Source organism: Daphnia pulicaria, chromosome 4 (assembly GCF_021234035.1).
Source record: "Daphnia pulicaria isolate SC F1-1A chromosome 4, SC_F0-13Bv2, whole genome shotgun sequence".
NCBI classification, from domain to species: domain Eukaryota; kingdom Metazoa; phylum Arthropoda; class Branchiopoda; order Diplostraca; family Daphniidae; genus Daphnia; species Daphnia pulicaria.
In genome coordinates, this window is record NC_060916.1 from 3,853,716 (window position 1) to 3,874,458 (window position 20,743).

Consider the following 20,743-nt stretch of genomic DNA (forward strand, 5'->3'; position numbering starts at 1 on the left):
TATTTCGCCATCGCCCGAGCTTCGTCTTACTCTGACATTTTGCTAAAGTAATGAGGGAAAGAGAGCGGATGCGCGCATGTCTGTACATTTTCATGCTGAAAAGAGGGAAGCGATAGCGTATAAGCTACAGGATATGTTTAGAATACAATCAAAATTGATGAAATTAGGTGGGAGTTCATCTCAATGGATTGAATGCGAAATGCTGTGCAGTATGGAATAATAACCAAGCGATTCAATAACAAAGCGATCGGGATCGATGGTTCCAATGTACATAAAAAGAAGCTTTCAGCTCGAAGCGATCGGACGGTGAAAGTCATTAATTCAACGGCTTTTTGGATGGCGATGGGATCTTGAGTTCACCTTGATGGCTAATCAAACAGAGGATAGTATCGAGAATGAGAGAATAGCAACGGATTTGCCATCTATCAAGCTGCTAGAATCCTTATTCAACCAGACGCTGTCCCTTGTTTAGTACACTGTTAAAAAGGGTAGGCCCTACCACTTATAGTACGAGAGACAGCGGGGTCGTCGTGCAAACGATGTAACGTGAAGGTGAAAATCAATTTGTTTTGTATATCTGACATAACGGTATATAAGTTCTCCGTCATTGTAAGGCTTTTTTTTTCTCTTCAAATGCAGTCTGTCTGAGTAAATAAAGATCACACCAAAAGATTTGTTTATCTGTCCTCTCAAAACCTGCGTTCAAAAAGCGCGCCAATAAGACGGCAACGCAGTTAGTTTTTTTATTGTAGTCTGCTACAGTTTACTTATTTGCCTTGGTCTGTGTGGTATTATAAAAAATTGAAAGTTTATGCACTGGACTGTTTCTCCGTGATGAAAAATCTATTTGTATGTAAGTGTTGTTGAGAAAATGAAGAAGAAAGTGAATAGCTTTGTTAAAGTGCATGGTAATGGCCATGCTAAATGTGTGGCACAGAGCATCTCAGATAGTTGGCAAAAAGAATGTTATTCCAATGTGAGGCTCATTGCCAAGGATTGTAAACAACCTAATGGAGAATCAAAATTTCTTTCAGCCAACAAGTTTATTCTTGCTGCTGCCAGCAAGAAGTTTGCTATGATGCTTACTGACACTGATGAAGATGTCGACATTATAGTTCCAGACTATGATTTTACTACTTTGAAGCTCCTGCTACAGTATGTTTACTCTGGAGAGGTGTTTGTTGACTGTTTCACAAAGGACCTGTGTTCACTTATTGCAGAGTGGGATATTTGTAACCCTGAAGTTATTCCAGTTACATCTACTGAAAAAAGCAACAGCAATTCCCAAAATGTTACGAAAAGTCAAATTGTACCTGAGAACTCTGGATATAACTCTATCAAGTCTATCAACAAAAACACTCCTAACAAGAAAAACCCAACAATTGTGTCTAACAACAGCAATATTGACAATTACCAACTTGCAGGACCTGATAATCAACTACAAAGACAACAACCTAAGGAGTGCATAGTAACTAGAGCTAAGCAAAAATTGAATTCAGGTGAAGAGAAGATTCCCTTAGTGGACACTTCAGAAAATCTCTCTGCCGCTGGCACCAATTCCAACCCTGTAGGGAAAGCACCTAAGATTCCTGTTCGAAATAAAAATAAGATCCGAACTAAATCTCTCTCAGCGGCTGCTTCCATTCCATCAAGCGGATACGTCTTTCTAGCGACTTACATCAATAAATCCAAGAACAAGCTGCATGAAAGAGTAGTGACGTCCAAGACGACATCCGAAAAGAAAACAGGATCGATTGCCCAAGTGTTAGCAGATGGCGGTTCCACAAAATCAGTTACGTCACCCTCGGATGAGAGCGCAGGAAATAGCAATGTCGACGGCGAAAAGAGCAACGAAACGATAGATTGTAATACGGGTGGTGAAAATGCATCAAATCGTTCAGACAACCAGGCTGCTGAAGTGGACACTAAGGATGACCTACAGGACCTTGCATTAGCCTTAAAGTTCCTGAAGAACGAAAAGACGAGTAATCAGGAATTGAATACTTTAATGCTGGATTTATCAAACGAAGTTCAACGACATAAGAGTTACGCGAAGCATTTTCTTGGTTCCGACAGCGTTAATTCTGATTCTTCTGGTCAAATAGGTATGGTTGTGTTTATGTTATTGCATTATTTAAGATAATATTTCAATTTCTCTTTAGCATCACGAATTCCTTGTTTGACTTGCGGCAAAATAGTCTTTCGTGATTATATGTCGACACATGTAAAAATTCATACCACTGAGCGGCCTTATCTGTGTGATCAATGTGGACAAACGTTTTCACTTCCAGAACGTTTAAGAGTAAGTGTAAAATTAAATACATTAGACCAATCTACAAATGTGTTAATGTGCCACCCTTGAGATTAGAATCACTTGAAGAATATGCATCCTGATGAATCACAAGTGAAACTTCACATTTGCCCTGAATGCGGAAAAGTATTTAAGAAACCTGAATATCTAAAACGACACCTCACATTTCGTAAGCAAAAATGCATGTCGAATTTGTTGCCTAAATGAATGAAATATCGCTAACTAAATTAAATTTGCAGATAACGGGTTGAAGCCTTACAGCTGTCCATTCTGTGACAAATCTTTTCGCCTACCTAATGTCCTTCTTAAGCACAAGCGTACACATACTGGGGAAAAACCGTATGAATGCGAGGTAAATTATCAAATAATACATTTGTTTGCATTAACGTTCGTGGGTTTCTCTATTTTAAGTATTTTTTCTTTTTGATTATCATTATTTAGACGTGTCACAAACGATTTTCTGCTCGTACAAATTACGTTGTCCATGTACGGACTCATCGAAAGAAGAGTAGGATATTAGAAACAGCGGAAAGTTTTGTTGATCCTGAAACTCAGCTACTCAAATGTGATGTTTGCGACACTACTTTCCACAGAGAATATGCCTTCCTTGTACATAAGGTAATTACCTTTTTAAATATAAATGGTTCATATTATGACATGTACATGTCTTTAGGCTGCACACAAGGGCGAAGCGCCAAAATTGCCTTGTCGACACTGTTCAGAGACGTTAGGCTCATACAAACTACTGCGTGAGCATACTCGGGATCAACATGCTGATGCCCTTTATCGTTGCGAACATTGCCCTAGCATGTTCGTCTACAAGACGGCCTTACACTCTCATCAGCAAGTCCACATGTAATTTAATTGACAGTCTATGCTATGCAGTGTGCATTCACATAATTGGAAATGAATTATATTTACTTATTTTTACAGGGAAGGTAAGCAGTTTTCCTGCGACTTGTGTGGAAAAGAATTCCAGAAAAAAGTTACACTAGACATGCATCATCGCAGCATTCATTCGGATGTTCGCCCGTTCCCATGCCATTACTGTGACAAAACCTTCAAATCAAAACTGACCCAACGCCAACACGAGCGTATTCATACGGGCGAGCGCCCTTATCAATGTCCTCAATGCCCCAAAGCGTTCCGTCAAGATGTGCACCTTGCAAACCATATCAGGTTGCATACAGGCGAGAAACCGTTTGTATGCACTTATTGCAATAAAGCCTTCGCCCATAAAAACAATCTTAGCATTCACATCAAAATCCACACTGGGGTCAAGAATATGTGTAGTGTATGTGGCAAAGTTTTCCGCACCATCGTCAAACTGCGTCTTCACGAAAGTACTCATACTCCAACTAGTATTCCTTCAGCAGAAGAACAAACGACGGGTGACATTTCATAATCGCATTTCTTTTGAATTTTCAAGCTAGTGTGTCAAGTTCCTCAACGAAAGTGCCTGGAAGCTGGAAGAAAAATTATCCAAAAATCCCATGGTGGTCATCAAGGTTAATGTAAATGAATTGCTCTTAATTCAGATTTTGCATTGATAATGAAAATACATCTCACTTTTGTACTCACGCACATGTGTGACTTTACTCAGTGAGTTTAACATGTGTTTATAAGTTTTTGTTGTTGTTACCTCAGCCATTCAGGATTATGATGAAATATAATAATCAAGACATTTGAATTTGTAAATAAAATTTGTTTTTTTATTCTTTAATGGTGTAGTACTGTATTTTAGTAGACGACTAATCGTTTAGCAATCACAATATCATTATAATTGATAACTTGAGAACAACTAGTGTAGATTACAATAAATGAACAATGCGTTATAACTGCTTCTCAGATTTTCATTTTGACCTACTGTGTATTCAACCTTGTAATGTAATATGTATTTATTAGGAAGTTTATTAAGCACACATGAAAATTTGGCAACCTTAAGTTTTTAAAAATTCAAATATAAGAGCAATATGGAAATATTCAAGGGTTGGGTTGCAATCACTTGAAAACTAATTGTTTATATTATCAAGACAATAACTGTAAGGAGTTGTGTAAGAGACACGCGTGCATGTAAAACTAAAACCAGCTTTTTAAAAACATTCACACCCCTAAATTTTTATCGCAATCGATTTTTTTCAATTCCTGTTACATTATCTAATGAAAACAATTTTTTTTTGTCATTAGTTAGTCGATTAATATTATGTGAATTTCAGACAGAATAACACGAAACCTCAAAGGGACGCGACATTTTCCTCCTCCTTCAACACGAAACCAGTGAAATGGGTGTAGTGGCGATAGTCGTCATACAACTATTATGTGATGTAATATAAATATAAAGAGGTTTTCGAGTCTGAACATCAAATAGTGAAAGTATTTCTTAATGAATAATTTCAAAATATTTATCAGGCTTGATTAGTCACTTGATAACGTTGTTTTTAATTGGTTTGCAAATTAAGAAATGCATTCTTTTCGTTCAATAACAAACGAATTGGCAACTTTGGATTGCCAGTAGATAATATTAGTGACAGTTTCAGACTTTAGATCAACTTATATTACAACAACGAGTTTGAAAACCACTTGATCATGTTCAAATTTACTGCAATTGTATTGCGAACTTGAAATACAAAAAATTTTCTTCACTAGGGTCACTAGTTGTAAAAATGTTGGTATTTCAGCCGGGTATGTGGCGCGTACCTGTAATCCTGCTTCTGGGAGGCTTGGTGTAGTGGATGGCTTGAGGCTGGGAGTCCTGCTGGATCGTCGCTTGCGTCGAACAGGTGTCCGCACTAAGCTTGGCATCAACATGGATCGGTTGGAGGAATCCGGCAGATCCAGGTTATCTAAGGAGGAGCGAATCGGGCCAGGAGGGAAACCGAGCAGCCAAAAGTTCCCGTGTCGGGCAGTAGTGGGATCGCGCCCGTGAGTAGGCGCCTTTCAGTAGCCCAGCCAATAAAGTCACACCTACATCTTTTTTCGTCTTTTTCTAATCAAATTTCATAGATTTTGTATTTTGTTGACTTTATTTCACCATAAAATTTGTTTTCCGAATTTTCAGCATCAGTCGGGAACATCGGCATCGCACTGTGACAAGCTATAGCTAAATTGAATCAATCGTTCTCGTAGTTGGCAGTACGGGAAGGGAACAATAAGGCCTCATGAGTCCTTGCAGCAGCAGAATTTGATTTATTTAATGTTACATTTTTACTGATTGAAAAAATTGCTAATCAAATTTTCGCTATTATTTCAGTATAGTACATCAGCAAAGAAAAAAAGTCGGCTATTTAAAAGTTTGTGGCCTTCTGATTTAGGTAACGCATTGAAATTATTATTAGTGTAAAAATAATAACCAGCAAATTCATTTACTCTCAAAAGGAATTCTGTGCCGATTTCTTGGCCCAGTTAGTGGGCTGAATCGAGGATTGAGCTGAATTCTGTGCCGGGCTGGATCAAGAAATGCGCTTTTGCCAATACTATCCTGCTGTCCAGCCAAGTATTGATTTGACTGTATGACTAAGGACTTCACAGTTTACAGTAGCCTGCCCTAGTTCGACAATACGTATTATAAATTTTTTCCTTTTATTCTGCAGTGGCAATTTCCCTCAAGGTAACTTTTCTTATATCTTTCCTCCGAGAGTGACAATATACCGGAAGTTGTGCTAGTCACGTACTCACGGCCCATATCAGCCGATGGATAAATTTCGTACCAATGGCCAATGATACCTCGAGGAAATTCCCCACGTCTTGGAAATTAATAAATTATTTCTTTGGTGCGCCAGCTCCCCTGATCATGTATTGATGAATTAAAACTAAAAATGATTGGAAAAGGAAATGACAATAAATCAAGTGTGGTGAATTTCAAGTAATTTAATATTTCAATGGTTATCTGGCATGTTTGCTATGCGACTCCATCCTATCTCCTATCCCAAGCTTTCGTTACACGCGAATTATGTACGAAATATCCTAATAATAATAATACACTGTTAATAAAAAGAAAGTCCGGCGAAAGTGTTGTGGAATTGATTGCTTGTAATTCCAATATACATATAGATTCCATTCACACCCATTCATACTACCTTGCAGAAAATCTAGTACCTTCCCACTGACCACTTATCACTTCTAAAAGCGTTTTGAATTATGATTTAATATTATGTGAATTTCAGACAGAATAACACGAAACCTCAAAGGGACGCGACATTTTCCTCCTCCTTCAACATGAAACCAGTGAAATGGGTGTAGTGGCTATAGTCGTCATACAACTTCGCCACCCCTGCTGACCAGTTATCAATCTCCACCCAAACTCGATCTCTGTTTTTCAAGTTCAGCGTAAGCTTAAGGGTTACTTGATCGTTTTGACCAGAGAGAGTGTTTGCCGCTTCAACAAAACCCGATCCTATATGACCTCCGTTCAAATAAAGACCAATTCCTAAATAAACATAAGATGATGAAGATGGAAATTCCACCAAACCAGTGAAGGAGAAGTAATAAATTCCTGGCAGTGGGGCCGTGAATATCCCCGATGTCAAATCCATAGCGTTCCCCTCGTTCACCACCGCCAAATCGAACGGAATCGGAGTTTTAGTTGTGTAGAATGAAAAATTTCTCTGGACGTAGAAATGGACGGAAGGCGATTTGACGTTGGCGCATCCGATCGAGCATCCGATACATTTTTCTTTGTCTGAAAGAATTAGACAATCAATATACGCATACGTTTAACTATAGTGAAATCTGTAGTGGTTTTTACCAACTCTTGTTCTTTGTTTAGTACCTGTGTGTAATAATCACAACATATTTGTTGTGAGGTTAAATTAACTTTTTTAATTTTATTTCAAATACTAAAAGTTGTCAAATATGTTACATTTATTTTAAATTAAAATTCCGTTATATAGAAAACTGAAGTAACGAGATAAATACAACAACATCAAGATATGTTGTCGTTTCTCAAATAGCTCATCGTTATAGTTTTCAGCAACCTTTACCTTCTATTCACAATTTTGATCATTTCTAATATCTTACCGTTCAATTTTGCCGACATTTCCTCAACGACGGCCTTCGTTTTCGTTAATTCGTTCCAAGTCATTTTTAAGTTGTCCAAAGCCACTGCAAAATCCAATCGAAGAATTTTGATGTACGATTTGTTTCACCGAGAGTAAAATAGTTCCAAAATATATTCCAGTAATCATACAATAAATTACCTGCCAGATTTTTTTCAGTGACCATGATTTTATCAGCTAACACCCGTGAAGTTGTTGAAAAATCCATTTTAGTTTCTGAAATTAAAAAATTAATAACTTTGTTTATTCTTCGTAATAGAGTATAGCAAACTAAAAACCTTGTAGTGCCATTCTCAAATTTTCATTAGCGACTTCGCATGCTGCCGTTATTGACTTTTTTGAAATTTCTGCATCTACATAATTGATATAATTAAAATTTTAAAAATATAGTTAATTCATTTTATATATACATTGATACCTTCCCTAAAGGCATTCAGCTCTTTCATTAATTTGGCTTCGATGTTTGTCAGTAACTCTAAAAATGTTTACAATTTTTTCCGTTAAATTATAAATTCTACTGGTATTTGTACATTAAGTTGTAAGAGTAACATTTGAGTTATCTTAATACCTTTAACTTGTATTGAAAAATCTTCTTGGGTTATTTTAACCCCATTATTATTGAAACAAGTATCTATAGAAATGCAAATAGCATTTGAATTATCTTATGAATCTAACAAAAAATACAATCAACCTATACGTACCATCTTTCAATTCAGGATTAAAACTAATCAAGTCGCAAATGTTCAAACTGTTTGGGATTGCTGAGCATTTCAGTCTTCACACGATCGCAATCTTCCCGTGTCGGGCAGATCAGACTAAACCTGAGTGATGGCTGATCCTTGTACGCAACCCATTCATTAGTCAACGAGAAATCAGCAAAATTCAGTTTGCTGCCGGTCAGCCTGACACTGTTGAAATGAAAGACTCGCACTTGATTCGGCTCGATTTGTTGGTTGAATATCTGGGTGAGGTGTTGAACCACTTTAGTTCTGATTTCTTGATTCCAAATTGCAAAACTGATACTGAGAAACCCTTGAATGGACGTTTGATGAAAAACAGAAATGACATTCATGTGATTTAGTACAGCAATAGGCGAATAGAAATAAATCTTCTTGTTGCTCGAAGTTGTTTGACTGTCGTAAATATTAATACAAACGGATCTGTAAAGCACCGAGGAAATTTTTATCGGCAGCGGTTTATCCTCGAGACTCTTCAATGAGGTAGGATCGGAAAATTCTGATTCTAAAGAAGCAAAACGTGCCAGACAAAGAATCGACGCCACACCCAGTTTATATGACAACAAAATACCCATCTGCAAATACAGTCGCGGCTGAAAGTTTCTTTACGTGTAGCTCCAAAACCCGCCTTTTTACTGTGTATTGGCGGATGGTATTAGCCTATGGTAGAGGTTGAGTTACCTTATTTGCTCGATTTTCTCAAGTTTTACCCCCTACCCCCTTACACCTCCGACAATGATTTGTTGGCGCGGCTTTCTAAACTATAGGTAACCATGGCCGATAATCAGGCAATTGCATCGATGCCCAATAAACTAGCAATAGCTCTTCAATGAAACGGTAAAATGACAGATGATTGATCAGTTTGTAACTGTGACAATTTCTGCATTGATTAGTTTCATTTTAGCATTAAGCAATAGGATTGCGTAAAGTTTGCGTTATCGCAGGTAACTTAGTAATCAATGTTAAGAGGTAGAGTTAAGTAAAGAAGGGCGGTAAAAAATAAAGAAACGAGCAAATAAGGTAGCTCAACCTCTACCATAGGCTAACACCATCCGCCAATACAAACTAAAAGGGCGTATTTTTGAGCTACACGTAAAGAAACTTTCAGCCGCGACTGTATATTGGTATATTTTAGAAACAACATGTCAAGAATAATTTGTCTAACTATGAATTACCTTTCAGATAATCAAAAACCAATCTTTCTATGTTATACGGCGAAGCTAGAGTATGGCTAAAGATGAGACTGAATGGAATCAAGCGAGGAATCAAGGTTAAATCTGTTGCTTATTTAGTTATTTACGAATATGCGCTTTTGAATGTGATGAGTACAAGTGTACAACTGCCACGAACTTCTTTCTTGTTTCTTTCGTGCAAAGCAAAGCCTTAATCACGGACACCGGCCAGCGCCTTAGAAAAATAAAATATCCCAAATAAAGCCGCGTCTACCTAGTACCTTCACACTGACCACCAATCACTTCCAAAAGCGTTTCAAGGTTACCGTAGACGTTTTTTAAATATTCTTTTTCTCTACCACGAAAAGCTTTTTAAAAAGTGCTGAGTCAAACTTATTTTACTTGTTCAATGACTGAATGTCATTTGAAACGGTTGGACGGACGATACGTAATTTTTTGTGCCCACGATGTTGAATAAACATTGCCATATGTTTAGCAGTCTGACAGTGCTAAATGGAAAGACTCGCACTTGATTTGGCTCGACTGGTTGGTTGAAGAATGAGATGCTGGGCCACTTTAGTTCTGACTCCCTGATTTCAAATTGAAAAACTGAAACTGAGAAATACTTAACTATACTGGCCGCGTTTGGTTATAAATAGAAACGACGTTCATGTGATTTACCAAATCTAGTAAATAAAGTATAGAAATAGATTTTCTTGTTGCTTAATTTTTTTTTTTTTTTGCTGTAGTAAATTTTTACACAAACAGTCCTTTAGAAGAAAATTCAAAGGGACGCCACAATTTCCTCCTCCAACAGGAAACCAGTGAAATGCGTGTAATGGTAATCGTCGTCAAACAATTCCACTCTTGATGAGATGGCATCAATCTCCACCCAGACTTCATCGCCTGATTTCAAGTTCAGCGTCGACTGGAGGGTCAACGGACTATTTTGCCCAGCGACGGTGTTTACCGCATCAACCAACCCCCTCCCAATTCGTTCCCCGTTCAAATAAAGAAGAACTCCCAAATAAACAAAAGATGATGAAGATGGGAACTCTAACAGTCCCGTGAACGAGAAGAAATAAACTCCCTTACGCGGTGCCGTGAATTTCCCCGTTCTTAAATCCATGGCATTTCCCTCGTTGATTCGCGCAAGTTGGAATGGAATCGGAACGCGTTCTCTTGTGAATGAAGAAGTTCTCTGGACGTAGAAATGAACGGGTTCTGATTTGACGTCGGCGTAACCGATCCATTGCTGTTTGTCTACATAAAATATGAATTAATCGGTTAATATTATAAAGGCTATAAAATATGAATAATATAGAGAAATCGTATAACTTTTCGTTCCTACCTTTAGAATTAAACTTGCAGTGAATCGCTTCCATCTTTTTCGATCCTTTGACCAAAAATATTCCGCTGATTTGTTGTCCCATTCGCTGTAGATCTTCACAAGAGGTCGGCATTTTATCAGTGTCAACTATTTCACTTGTTTTAACTGTTGGGAAATTTCCGGCGGTGATCTTAATGGCTGCCAAATCTTTTTCAGTAAGTCAATTAAAGATTTTTTCAACATTTGCATTTTTTTCAATAATTTAAAAATTAAAATGTGCAAATACCATCCAATTTTACCGACAATTCCTTGACGGTGGCCTTCATAAGCGTTAATTCGTTTTTCGTCGTTTCCAAATCCTCCAAAGTTACTGCAAACAAATTCGTATAACATTCACGAAGGATTATTTCACCGCTAAAAAAATCGTCTTGAATTAATATAAATTGCCTGTTAGTTTTTCTTCGGCGACTTTGATTTTATCTGTTAAGATCTGTGAAGCTACCGCAAAATTCTTTTTCGTTTCTGAAATTCGAAAACATAAACATTTATTTATTCTTTATCTCCAAGTAAAAAATTTTCCGTGGTGACTTCAGAAGCGTTGCCGCTGTTTTTTGCGAAATTTATGCGTTCGAGTATTTAAATCTCTATAGCGATTAATGATAATAAATAAGTTTATATAGCTAGTTTACCAGTTTACCTTCCCTAATTGCATTCAGTTCTGTGGCAAATTTCGATTTGGTTTCTTCCAAACTTTTTGCTAATTCTGAAAATTTGCAAAATTATTTCTTTCGTTAATTTCTAATTGATCATTTCGTACTTGAATTATAGTACGTTACCTTTCACTTGTATTGACAAATCATTTTCCACATCATCAGCGATTGTAGCGATGCAAGTGTCTTCAAATATAAGTAAAATTTGAATTAATTTATGCATCAAATTTCAAATAAAACAACCTACCGTCTTTCAATTGAGGATTATTGAAATCAAGTCGCAAATGTTCAAACTGTTCGGGATTGTTGTGCATTTGAGTCTTCACACGATCGCAACCTTCCCGTGTCGGGCAGACCAGACTAAATCTGAGTGATCGCTCATTTTTATACGCGAGCCATTCATTATTTAATGAGAAATCAACCTGTGGTTGCGCCGTGCTGGTCAGTCTGACACTTTTGAATGGAAAGACTTGCACTTAATTCGGCTCAACTGGTTGGTTGAGGACCCGAATCAGGTGCTCGACCACTTTAGTTTTGACTTCCTGATTCCAAATTGAAAAACTGATACTGAGAAGTCCCTGATTGGGGACCGTTTGGTTATAAATAGAAGCAACATTCAAGTGATTTAGCAGAGCGATCGGCGAGAAGAAATAGATTTTCTTGTTGCCTGAAGCGCGTGAAGTTATTTGACTGTCGTAAATTTTTACGCAAACAGACTGAAACTGCATGTAGGAAAATTTAATCGGCGGCGGTCTATCCTCGGGAGTCTTAGCTGATGCGGGAACGGTTAAAGGATTGGAAGTTTCCAATTCTGAAGCAGCCAAGCCAGTCAGAAAAAAAGTCGATGCAACCATCAATTTCCATGTGAATGATAACAAAATACCCATCTATAAATGACATTTGAAAACGTTCAATAATGTCGATACTCGATAGTGATATGCAAATCACAATATTGAATAAATTATCGATGGAAAATTTGTTAATTATGTGTTAATGTATGTTACCTTTGAAATAGAACGAAAATCTGCGGTGAAACTAGTAATAAAAATATGACGATATAAAATAGACATTAAATTGTGTTTAAATCTATCGCCGAAATTCTGCCGTACCTGTTTTTTTTGTAAAAAAATTAAATTTCGTCTATTTCCACGGAAGGTTTTCTCTTTTCACGGGAATAAGCGTATCAGACATACGAAAAGAAAGACAAAATATAGAGGAGGATAGAGGGTGGGGGTGTCAAGGTGTGACCACTTACCAGGTGTGAATGTGTGAGGGACTGAGCTCTGAGCACTGAGGGTGTGACTGAAATGCGCGTGCGCCTAGCAATTTGCGCGGATTTTGTTTGACCGTTGTTCCGTTCACCACTAACAGATGGCTCTTATCTTACAGACGACAAAGATTTGTTTACATCAATGTTTCAAATTGGAAGGTGAGAAAATTAAAAACTCTCGGATGCTGATGCCTGATGGGCTTATATTTATATTAGCCTATTCCGACATCCTTGATGGCGTCATTGGAGCAACACCTCTCTTCCTGTTATTCCGAAGGATTTCGTACCTTTTCACCGCAAGAATCAAACCCAGCACCAGGCGTTAAAGGTATTGACAGTGATGCCTCACGATGGGCAGGCCTCGATTGCAGTATTCAAGTGGCAGTGGTTAATTTAGCTAATACTAAGTCAGGAAGTCAGCAACCAAGTTTAATGGGTAGAACGCGACTAGACAGAGAAAAAGAAGAAAGAAAGTACGAAGTTAAAAGAAGAAAGTTAAAAAGAGCATGTGAAACGCAAGAGACGCCGTTGGGATGTCAGTTCGAGCAGCCGAGATGAATGACATGTAAATCTCTAAGAAATTTTTTTGGAATACAGAAAATGCAAGGATTTGAATACATTTCAATTTTTCAGGTATTAAATTTTTAAAAATTTCGTGTATTTAACAACCTGGGAATTGGGAAGATGTATCAAATTATCAATATTCCTTTTTATGTTTTTAACTGGTTAGATTAATTTGTTTCACTTTTCCCACAAACAGCACAGTTTCCTAGGTGTTTCCAACAAGAAGCGCAATAGAAAGCTGGGCAGTCTGGGCTTCGATTGCAGATTTTATATTCTTCTTCTTTTGAAAAGATCTTCAAAACTCCGTTGGTAGATCCTTGACAGCCGCACAAAAGGCAACAACGGTGGAAACAACCCAACCAATTAAGTGTCTTGACCAATCTGCTGCCATTGCTGATTGTTTCGGCGACGTTTCTGTTTTCATCCAACCTTCCGGGAATATGGTGCTGCATGCTGGCTTTCAGGGCTTGCCTTCGACGAAGCATCTCGCTATAAAGGTAAGTGACTCTTTCTTTTTGACGCTCCGGGTAAAAATATGCGGCAATGGCGTGACGTGAGCGAAGACAGTATGGTTGCAAGAAGGTAGCCAAGCCGAGAGCAATCATAACGATTGCTGGGCGAATCAAATGTTCTAGTGAGAGTTGAAGTGGATTAGGAAGACAGGGCATTGTGTCGATCTGATTCATCTCTCTCGATTGGTAGTCGAATTCTTTGAACAGGAATCTAAAAATGCTCGAAATAAACCCTCGACCTTCCACTTTGAATTTTTGCTCAGAATCCACTCCAACTTGAAGAGTCGTCCGTCCATTCCGTCGGAGAATATCTGTCACTTGATAAAGAACCCAGTCGACTAAAATTAGAATGGTGGTTAAGATTATAACAATGCAGTAAACTAGTAGACTTTTCAAAAGTGATTTCTTTTCACAAGTAGACAGTGCTAGAGATAGACAGTCAATCACTTCCTTTTTTTCTGCCGACCCTTGAAGTGGGAATAACGAGGGATCATTTGATTGGCGTGAGGAGTCGTAAGTCTTAATATCTTTATTGATGTAAATGTTGTCAAAGATTAGACTGTGCTGGAAACGGAAGTGGTACAGCCAGGATGTGATGACAACCACCACCAGGGTGATTAAGCTAAAGTAAGTTAACAGCGTCTCTATAGTCCACAAAAGTCGATCTAAAAAGTATCCGATTTCAGACTTCACGTTCCGTTTAACTTCATCAAAACTGCTTGTGTGGTTCAGCGTGGACTCTAGTTGACGAGTATAAGATGCACCGATTTTTAATTCGCCTATTAATGGCCGGATGATTTGCGGAATGCCTGACAAAGGAGACAGGGTCCTATTTCCTACCTATTTTACAAAGTTCGATTAGTAATGCATAAGTTTGTATGTCTGTGGTTTTCCAATTTACCTTTTTTATTACACCGCATATTTCCGCTGTAAACTTGCACAAATCAGAGGAAAACAAATTACAAACGTCCGTCAATTTGACCTTGTCGACATGATCCGCAACATCCAACCCGATTTTCTTAACTTCGTTGATTACATTTTCACCAACGTTGGTAATGATATCGGGTAACCAGCTTCGTTTCTTCCTTCGAAAAACCCCTCGACCTTTGATCAAATTAATGCATTCCTTCTTCAGGCTGTCCATTTTCGTCTGGCAATTACCATTTACCGATGTCATTGTCTCCCGGCATCGATTCATTTGAAGATTGAGGTCGTTGAGAGTCGAATCGAATGAATCTGAAGTCTTCTTTAGGAAATCATCAAAGGAATCAATTGAGTGCTGGACTGATTCGACCAAATTTACATAATTGGCCAAGCTATCTCCTACTTGTGTGCTCATATCTCTCATCGATTCTGTGTAGCGTTCCGATGCCAATCTTGTTTGATTAAAGGCTGCTTCACCGAAACAAATCAGTGACTGAGTCGTCTGTTTAAAGTTGTAATTCAAATTAGCGGCCGGTCCGGCTAAGAGCATGCTTGCCAACAAGGCCAATAGAGAAGATTTCCCTAATCGCGTTCCTAACGAAGGAATGAGCAGGGATACAATGCAGCGAGCTGATTGAGAAAATGCCAATAGGATTGAAATTCCAATAGCAACAACTCCACCAGTGATTCCGGCCACCCTGTCTTCGATGTTGTGGCGATAGTGCAGTAAGAAAAAGAAAACTGTTCCAACCAACAAAGGTAGAATTATTAATTTTAATACGTGATACGCCGTCGTCAGTTGTTTATTTTCTTCTTTAGATTTGGTTTGAGATGCGGAAGACGTCCGTTTTACATACTGCTGACCTTGCCTTACTTCCAATGCTGCTTCATCGTTTTGTAGAATGGGAACTTCCGCTTGAGCTTCCGTTTGCGACGTCATGGGAATTTTTTCTGCAGCAGAGATCTCTTTTATTGATGCTTTTTTGCACGACACTAATGCGCTTCAATCTGTCACTCTAATCCAATCGTTTGAAACTGCATGGGTGACAAAACATTTCTGAATAGACTTTCGTTATCTTCAACGTTTCCTTCTGCTTGGTGGTTTGTTTTGGTGTCGGTTTTATTTCTCAACTTATTATAAGATAACAAAAGAAAAATCAGAGATATACAGTAATTATTTCAGATATAAATATTTATTAACAAGATTTTGCTGCGAGTCAACCTTTCTTAGGGAATTCTTAATGAAATTTTTAAGTGCTAGAAAATTTTCTGGAAAAGGCGAGAAAACGCCCTTGATTCGAAATAAGCTCAATTAATGTTTTGTTTTGCTTGAGCGCCAGCTAGTGTTTTTTAAAATTACATTATACAACCAGCTGCCTGTTATTCATATGGAAAAACTCAACAGGAAGCGGAAGAATTGCGCAAATATTTAAAACACGGTCTTTTATGGGACTTGCCGTTTTAAGACTGAAGAATGTGTTTTTTAATGCTAACTTGATAGTTTTTTTCTGTTTTACGTGTGTTGGTGGAAAAAAGTGACAAACTTAATTTACAGTAAATTTTCACGTTTCAAAGGAGAATCCGTTACAAAGAACCGCTGTTCCAATACATCTGTCATCATGAGAACCTAATCCAGAAAACATTTATTTGCGAAAAATCGATCATGATCTTGTTTGTAATAGTTGCAATGCAACCGTTGCAATGCAACCGTTGCAATGCAACCGTTGCAATATATTTTTTAATTCGCATAATCTCTGGCTTTAGGTATACAGTAAAAACATATCACAGACTGTTTATTTATAAGATTATAACATGAATCGAATTTTTGCGGTTCCTTTAATTCAGAATGGAGTCCAATCGGAAAATTGCGGAATATAGTCGACATCGTATGCAGGGCAGTGATTCATCATTGAGTTCGACGCTATAGCTAATCATCAGAGCGGATGAACAGTCGGATTATGGAGAATACACCTACAGAAAAAGACATGTTGCTATGGCTGCACGAGCAGAGGTTTCTGTTTCTCCCACAGAGGTTTAATTACATTCAACCCAGAAAATCGTTATTCTCGAGACGAAAGCCAAAGAATTTATTCAATCGCTCTTTATTGATTTGGTGTTAATTACATAGCTTGACGAACACAAATTGCGAGAAGACTCGAGCTACAGCAGTGATTGACATTTTAATTACGAGGAATTGGCAGTCTATATCTTTCGCTTAGTTAGATCGCGATGTTGATTGCATTTAAAATAGAACTGTAATCAATGAACTGAACGATTGGTGAGTTATCAGCTGGGTTTTAAAGGGTATAAAAACGATCAGGTTACACTGTCTTTTCGGCATACGCAGATCTCACAAGGACCCGTTAGTATGTTTGCTAAAGTCGCTCTTCTTTCTTTAGTTTGCCTAGTCGAGGTATCGTCCATGTCGATGATGATCGACAGATGCAGTGTGATTGAATACATCCTGAATATGGACGTCAAGTGTTCGGGACTGGTAACCATCTTCGACGAAGAATATTCTGAGGAGAACGAAGAAGACATCGCCAAACTCATTTTAAAGAAAAACCGCCCCCTGATTTTACTCCAAAATCACAACGGTAGGGTAAACGTTTCTGAGCAACAATTTTCGACTATTAAAGAGACCGTTTGCAGCGACGCCATTCTGTTTGTACAAAACCTTGATGATTTTCCACCAATTTACGAACAAGTCAATGATTACTTCCATGCAAAGAAAGTAATTCTAGTCACTTCAAATTCGTCTACAGAAGCCGACAAACTATTGGGCGACATTCGAAGCGATACTTTTTTTTTGCTGATTGAACGCAGTCAACGTCTACTGGAGATTCACAGATGGGTCATCAGCGATCGTATTCAAAAGAATTTCGTGTTTAGACACAGTAATTTAAAAAAAGTTCTGCCGGTTCAACGCCAAACTTTAATGGGTAGGCACTTGACGATTGCGACGCTCGATTTCCCTCCCATCGTTTTTGCAAAGAAGAATGATCTAAGCGGTAAAGTTGTCGTCTATGGAATCGAGCCGACAATAATGGAAATCCTTGCTGAGAGGCTAGACTTTCGATTCAGTTATATTCTACCAGTTAACGACGAAATGTGGGTAAGTGTGGTTGCGTTTAATTTATGCAATCAATTTTCTTAAATTTTCTTTAATGTGCATTGTAAATTTGCATTAGGGTACTTTAATCTTCAATGGACCGGAAAACGTCACCGTCACCGGTTTATTAGGTTTTCTGCATCGAAAAGAAGCCGACGTGTCTTATGGTGATTTGCATATTCAGGATCGATTGTTATCCTACGTAGACTTCACCCGAGCCTTCAGAAATAATTTCGAATGCTTTCTCATTCCTGCACCTCGTCCTTACGCTAAATGGACGGCACTTTACCATCCATTTTCTTCGGCCATTTGGACTTTTACTGGTATCTCTTGTATTGTTGCCGTCGCGACGCTACGACTGCTAGCCAAATACTCATCGCGTCATCCAAATAAAGACGCATTTTTCTCCGACACTATGGTTTGTGTTCTATACATCTTAGGAAACATGCTCTCGGCCCAGCAGCCACAAGAAGTTCGTTCGCCCGCTAATCGTTTATTTCTTATTTGGTTTCTATTAGCTGCTGCTACCATAATTCCGACTCTATATCGTTCAGGTCTAATTTCTTACATCACCTTTCCGTACACCCCAGATCCTATTGACACTATTCAACAATTAGTTGACAGTCCTTTACAAAAGATCAGCTGGGGCAATTATTTTAAACAGAGTCTTTCAGATTCGAACGACCCGCTCCAGCGGAAACTTGGTAGTCAATTCGCTATTGCCACCAACCTTTCTCAAATGTTCGCCTTACTAGAAACAAATTCTTGGGCTGTGATGTCGAATCAGGGGAATCTTCGTTATCAAGCCTTTACATTATTCCCTCCCACTAGCGATGGCCCTCGTGTACATCTCATGAGAGAGTGTGTTTTCCCCACACGCTCAGCGCTTGGACTCCAGAAACACTCGTCGCTGAAACCTTACTTTGACAAGGAAATTTATCATCTCTTTGAATCTGGAATCGTTGAGCACATAACATCTCAATGGGCTAAAAAACAGAAAAAGTGGGATCCTACAAAGTCTACGAAATTAGCTGCATACTCACTGGATAGTTTACAAGGAGCTTTTTATTTGTTTGGGTTGGGTATTGCACTTTCTTTTCTCGCTTTTTTAAGTGAGTTCATGTTTAATGGCTATCATAACAGAAAAATCTACAAAAAGAAAACAGTTAACTAAAATCAACTTTTGAAAATTAAGTAGTAGTAGGGGAGACCGGACCCACTTGGGACACCTCCGGGATTTCCCCCATATCTCCCATCCCCTTATGCAAAAATAAGAAATTTTTTGCAAAAACACGCGGAAACCTTTCCCTCACACACTTGATTTTTTTCAATGATGTACCTTCAAAATTGTAGAAGTTATAGAGATTTCAATTTTTTTGTGTTTTTTTGTTCAGAGTGGGGTAAAACTGGACAGACGCCTGTACCATGTTAGACAGGGTATAAAAAGAGGGGTATGATGAATAAAAAATTATGAAAAAAGGAAATGTAGATCTTAATGTAGATAAACCCCCCCCAAAATTTGGAAATGTCATCTTTAAAACTGAAAAAGATTTCTTATAGAAAAAGAATTGCAACTTTAAGATAGGGAAAAAATGTAGGTGGCGCTGAATTCTCTCGTTAGATAGGACAATTTTCCTGTCCCAAATGGCCCCAGAGACCGTCCTCCACCAAAATGTGAATATCGTCTAAACTATCATACTTAAAAATAAAAATTTGAGTGAATAATGTAGGCAAATAACTAGCCTATGTTTTTATATGAGCAGATTTTATTTCACTCCTCGTCACACTTAGGCACACTGGCACTTTTAGGTGGAAAAATTTTACTAATTTTTTCCGGGTTTTTTTATTTCTTGAATATCTCAGGAAATAACCATGAAATTTTCATGAAACTTATTACAGTTAAATAATACACTACAAAGAATAAACTGTAGAAAAATTTGATTTTTAACACTGAGTCCACCACTCAATCAGGCCAAAACTGTGGGTTTTGGGGGTTTACAATTTTTGGAAAAGGGTGACGAAGGTATCTCAGCCAGTACCCGTATAAACTATTTTGTGCAGAATTTTACGGAAAACCCAATGGTGAAATCCGCAATGTTCTAGCTAGCATAGTTTTTAAGTTATTTAATAAAAACTAAGGGACCCCCCCAGGAATTCTAGCGTTTTTACTGGTTTTTTACATCAGTTTTCGGGCAAACCAGACCTTTAAAAAAAATCTAATTTTCTAGAATACCATAATTGTTTATGTTAAATTTTACACTTTAATTGCGAGCCCGCCGACACGAACTGTAGTCGAGGGTAATTAATTTTTAACCTCGGACAAAATGTAACATGAAATTTTTAAAATGAGCTTTATTATTGTAGTGTTCAAGATGTTACATACAAAACCCTCTGTGAAAATATTAAATATTTCTGTAAAAAATAAACAAGTTTGAATTCAATTTTTTTTTCGTAAAAATATAGTACTTTTAATTAGAAATAAATTATTTGAAAAATTCCCACGTGTTCTACGTCTTTTACTTTGTAACTTATCAAATTTTCATAAAAATCAGGTGTAAAATAGGTTATTTATGAAAGAAATAGTGACAGACGGTCAAATCATTTTCAGCCGCGCGACAGCCGCGGTTTACAAGGTGCATTATGGCAAAGCGGTCTTGACAAAATTAAGTTTTTCCATTAAACTACAAATCTTAAAAACTAGAGGCTTTCGCCATAAAATAAACAAGATTATGCCCAGTAAATTGTAAAAAGGCCAATAAAAAGCAATGTATAGCTTTCTAATTATTGATTGGCAAAAAAGTCCTTTTTGGACTTTCAGATTTCTCAAAATAGCATTAGTACATGAACTCAACGCCGCAATGACGAGGCGACGAGTTGTCTTGGTTACGATAGTTCGTCTGATCGGTAAAGTCAAAGAAATCGGAAAGTTCAAAAATGACTTTTCGTCCCATTCTACCTCTTCTCCCCGTTCTTCCCTCAAAAACGTAAACAACGCGTTTAAATCATTTTAAATCAATAAATGGGAATTTAAAAAAAATAAATTAAAT

The 20,743-nt window shown here is 37.7% G+C and overlaps 3 protein-coding genes, 2 long non-coding RNA genes and 1 pseudogene across 6 annotated transcripts; 4 read left to right on the top strand and 2 right to left on the bottom strand.

Moving 5' to 3' along the window:
- The first annotated feature begins 745 nt into the window (after window positions 1–745).
- Window positions 746–4,034, top strand: LOC124338021 (zinc finger protein 2-like). Its single transcript, XM_046792050.1, has 7 exons — window positions 746–2,105; window positions 2,163–2,302; window positions 2,369–2,480; window positions 2,551–2,663; window positions 2,753–2,929; window positions 2,985–3,166; window positions 3,245–4,034. The coding sequence occupies exons 1-7, from the start codon at window positions 872–874 to the stop codon at window positions 3,714–3,716; spliced, it is 2,430 nt and encodes an 809-aa protein (XP_046648006.1). The 5' UTR covers window positions 746–871; the 3' UTR covers window positions 3,717–4,034.
- A 793-nt stretch (window positions 4,035–4,827) lies between these two features.
- Window positions 4,828–6,308, top strand: LOC124338025. 2 transcript variants are annotated; one of them, XR_006917626.1, is made up of 3 exons: window positions 4,828–5,622; window positions 5,687–5,818; window positions 5,902–6,308. It is a non-coding gene; the product is annotated as an uncharacterized LOC124338025 (long non-coding RNA). The 2 variants fall into 2 exon arrangements; XR_006917625.1 differs by having other exon boundaries at window positions 5,687–6,308.
- A 1,493-nt stretch (window positions 6,309–7,801) lies between these two features.
- Window positions 7,802–12,584, bottom strand: LOC124338024 (annotated as a pseudogene).
- Window positions 12,585–13,220: 636 nt separating this feature from the next.
- LOC124338022 (E3 ubiquitin-protein ligase DCST1-like) lies at window positions 13,221–15,524 on the bottom strand. Its single transcript, XM_046792051.1, has 2 exons — window positions 14,562–15,524; window positions 13,221–14,500 (listed from the first exon to the last, which is right to left on the bottom strand). Exons 1-2 carry the CDS (start codon window positions 15,522–15,524, stop codon window positions 13,316–13,318), a joined length of 2,148 nt encoding a protein of 715 aa, XP_046648007.1. The 3' UTR covers window positions 13,221–13,315.
- Window positions 13,593–20,117, top strand: LOC124338023 (glutamate receptor ionotropic, delta-1-like). Its single transcript, XM_046792052.1, has 4 exons — window positions 13,593–13,645; window positions 16,984–17,181; window positions 17,350–17,699; window positions 17,776–20,117. Exons 2-4 carry the CDS (start codon window positions 17,007–17,009, stop codon window positions 18,868–18,870), a joined length of 1,620 nt encoding a protein of 539 aa, XP_046648008.1. The 5' UTR covers window positions 13,593–13,645; window positions 16,984–17,006; the 3' UTR covers window positions 18,871–20,117.
- Window positions 14,204–16,207, top strand: LOC124338026. The gene is made up of 3 exons (XR_006917628.1): window positions 14,204–14,287; window positions 14,347–15,343; window positions 15,404–16,207. It is a non-coding gene; the product is annotated as an uncharacterized LOC124338026 (long non-coding RNA).
- Window positions 20,118–20,743: the final 626 nt, after the last annotated feature.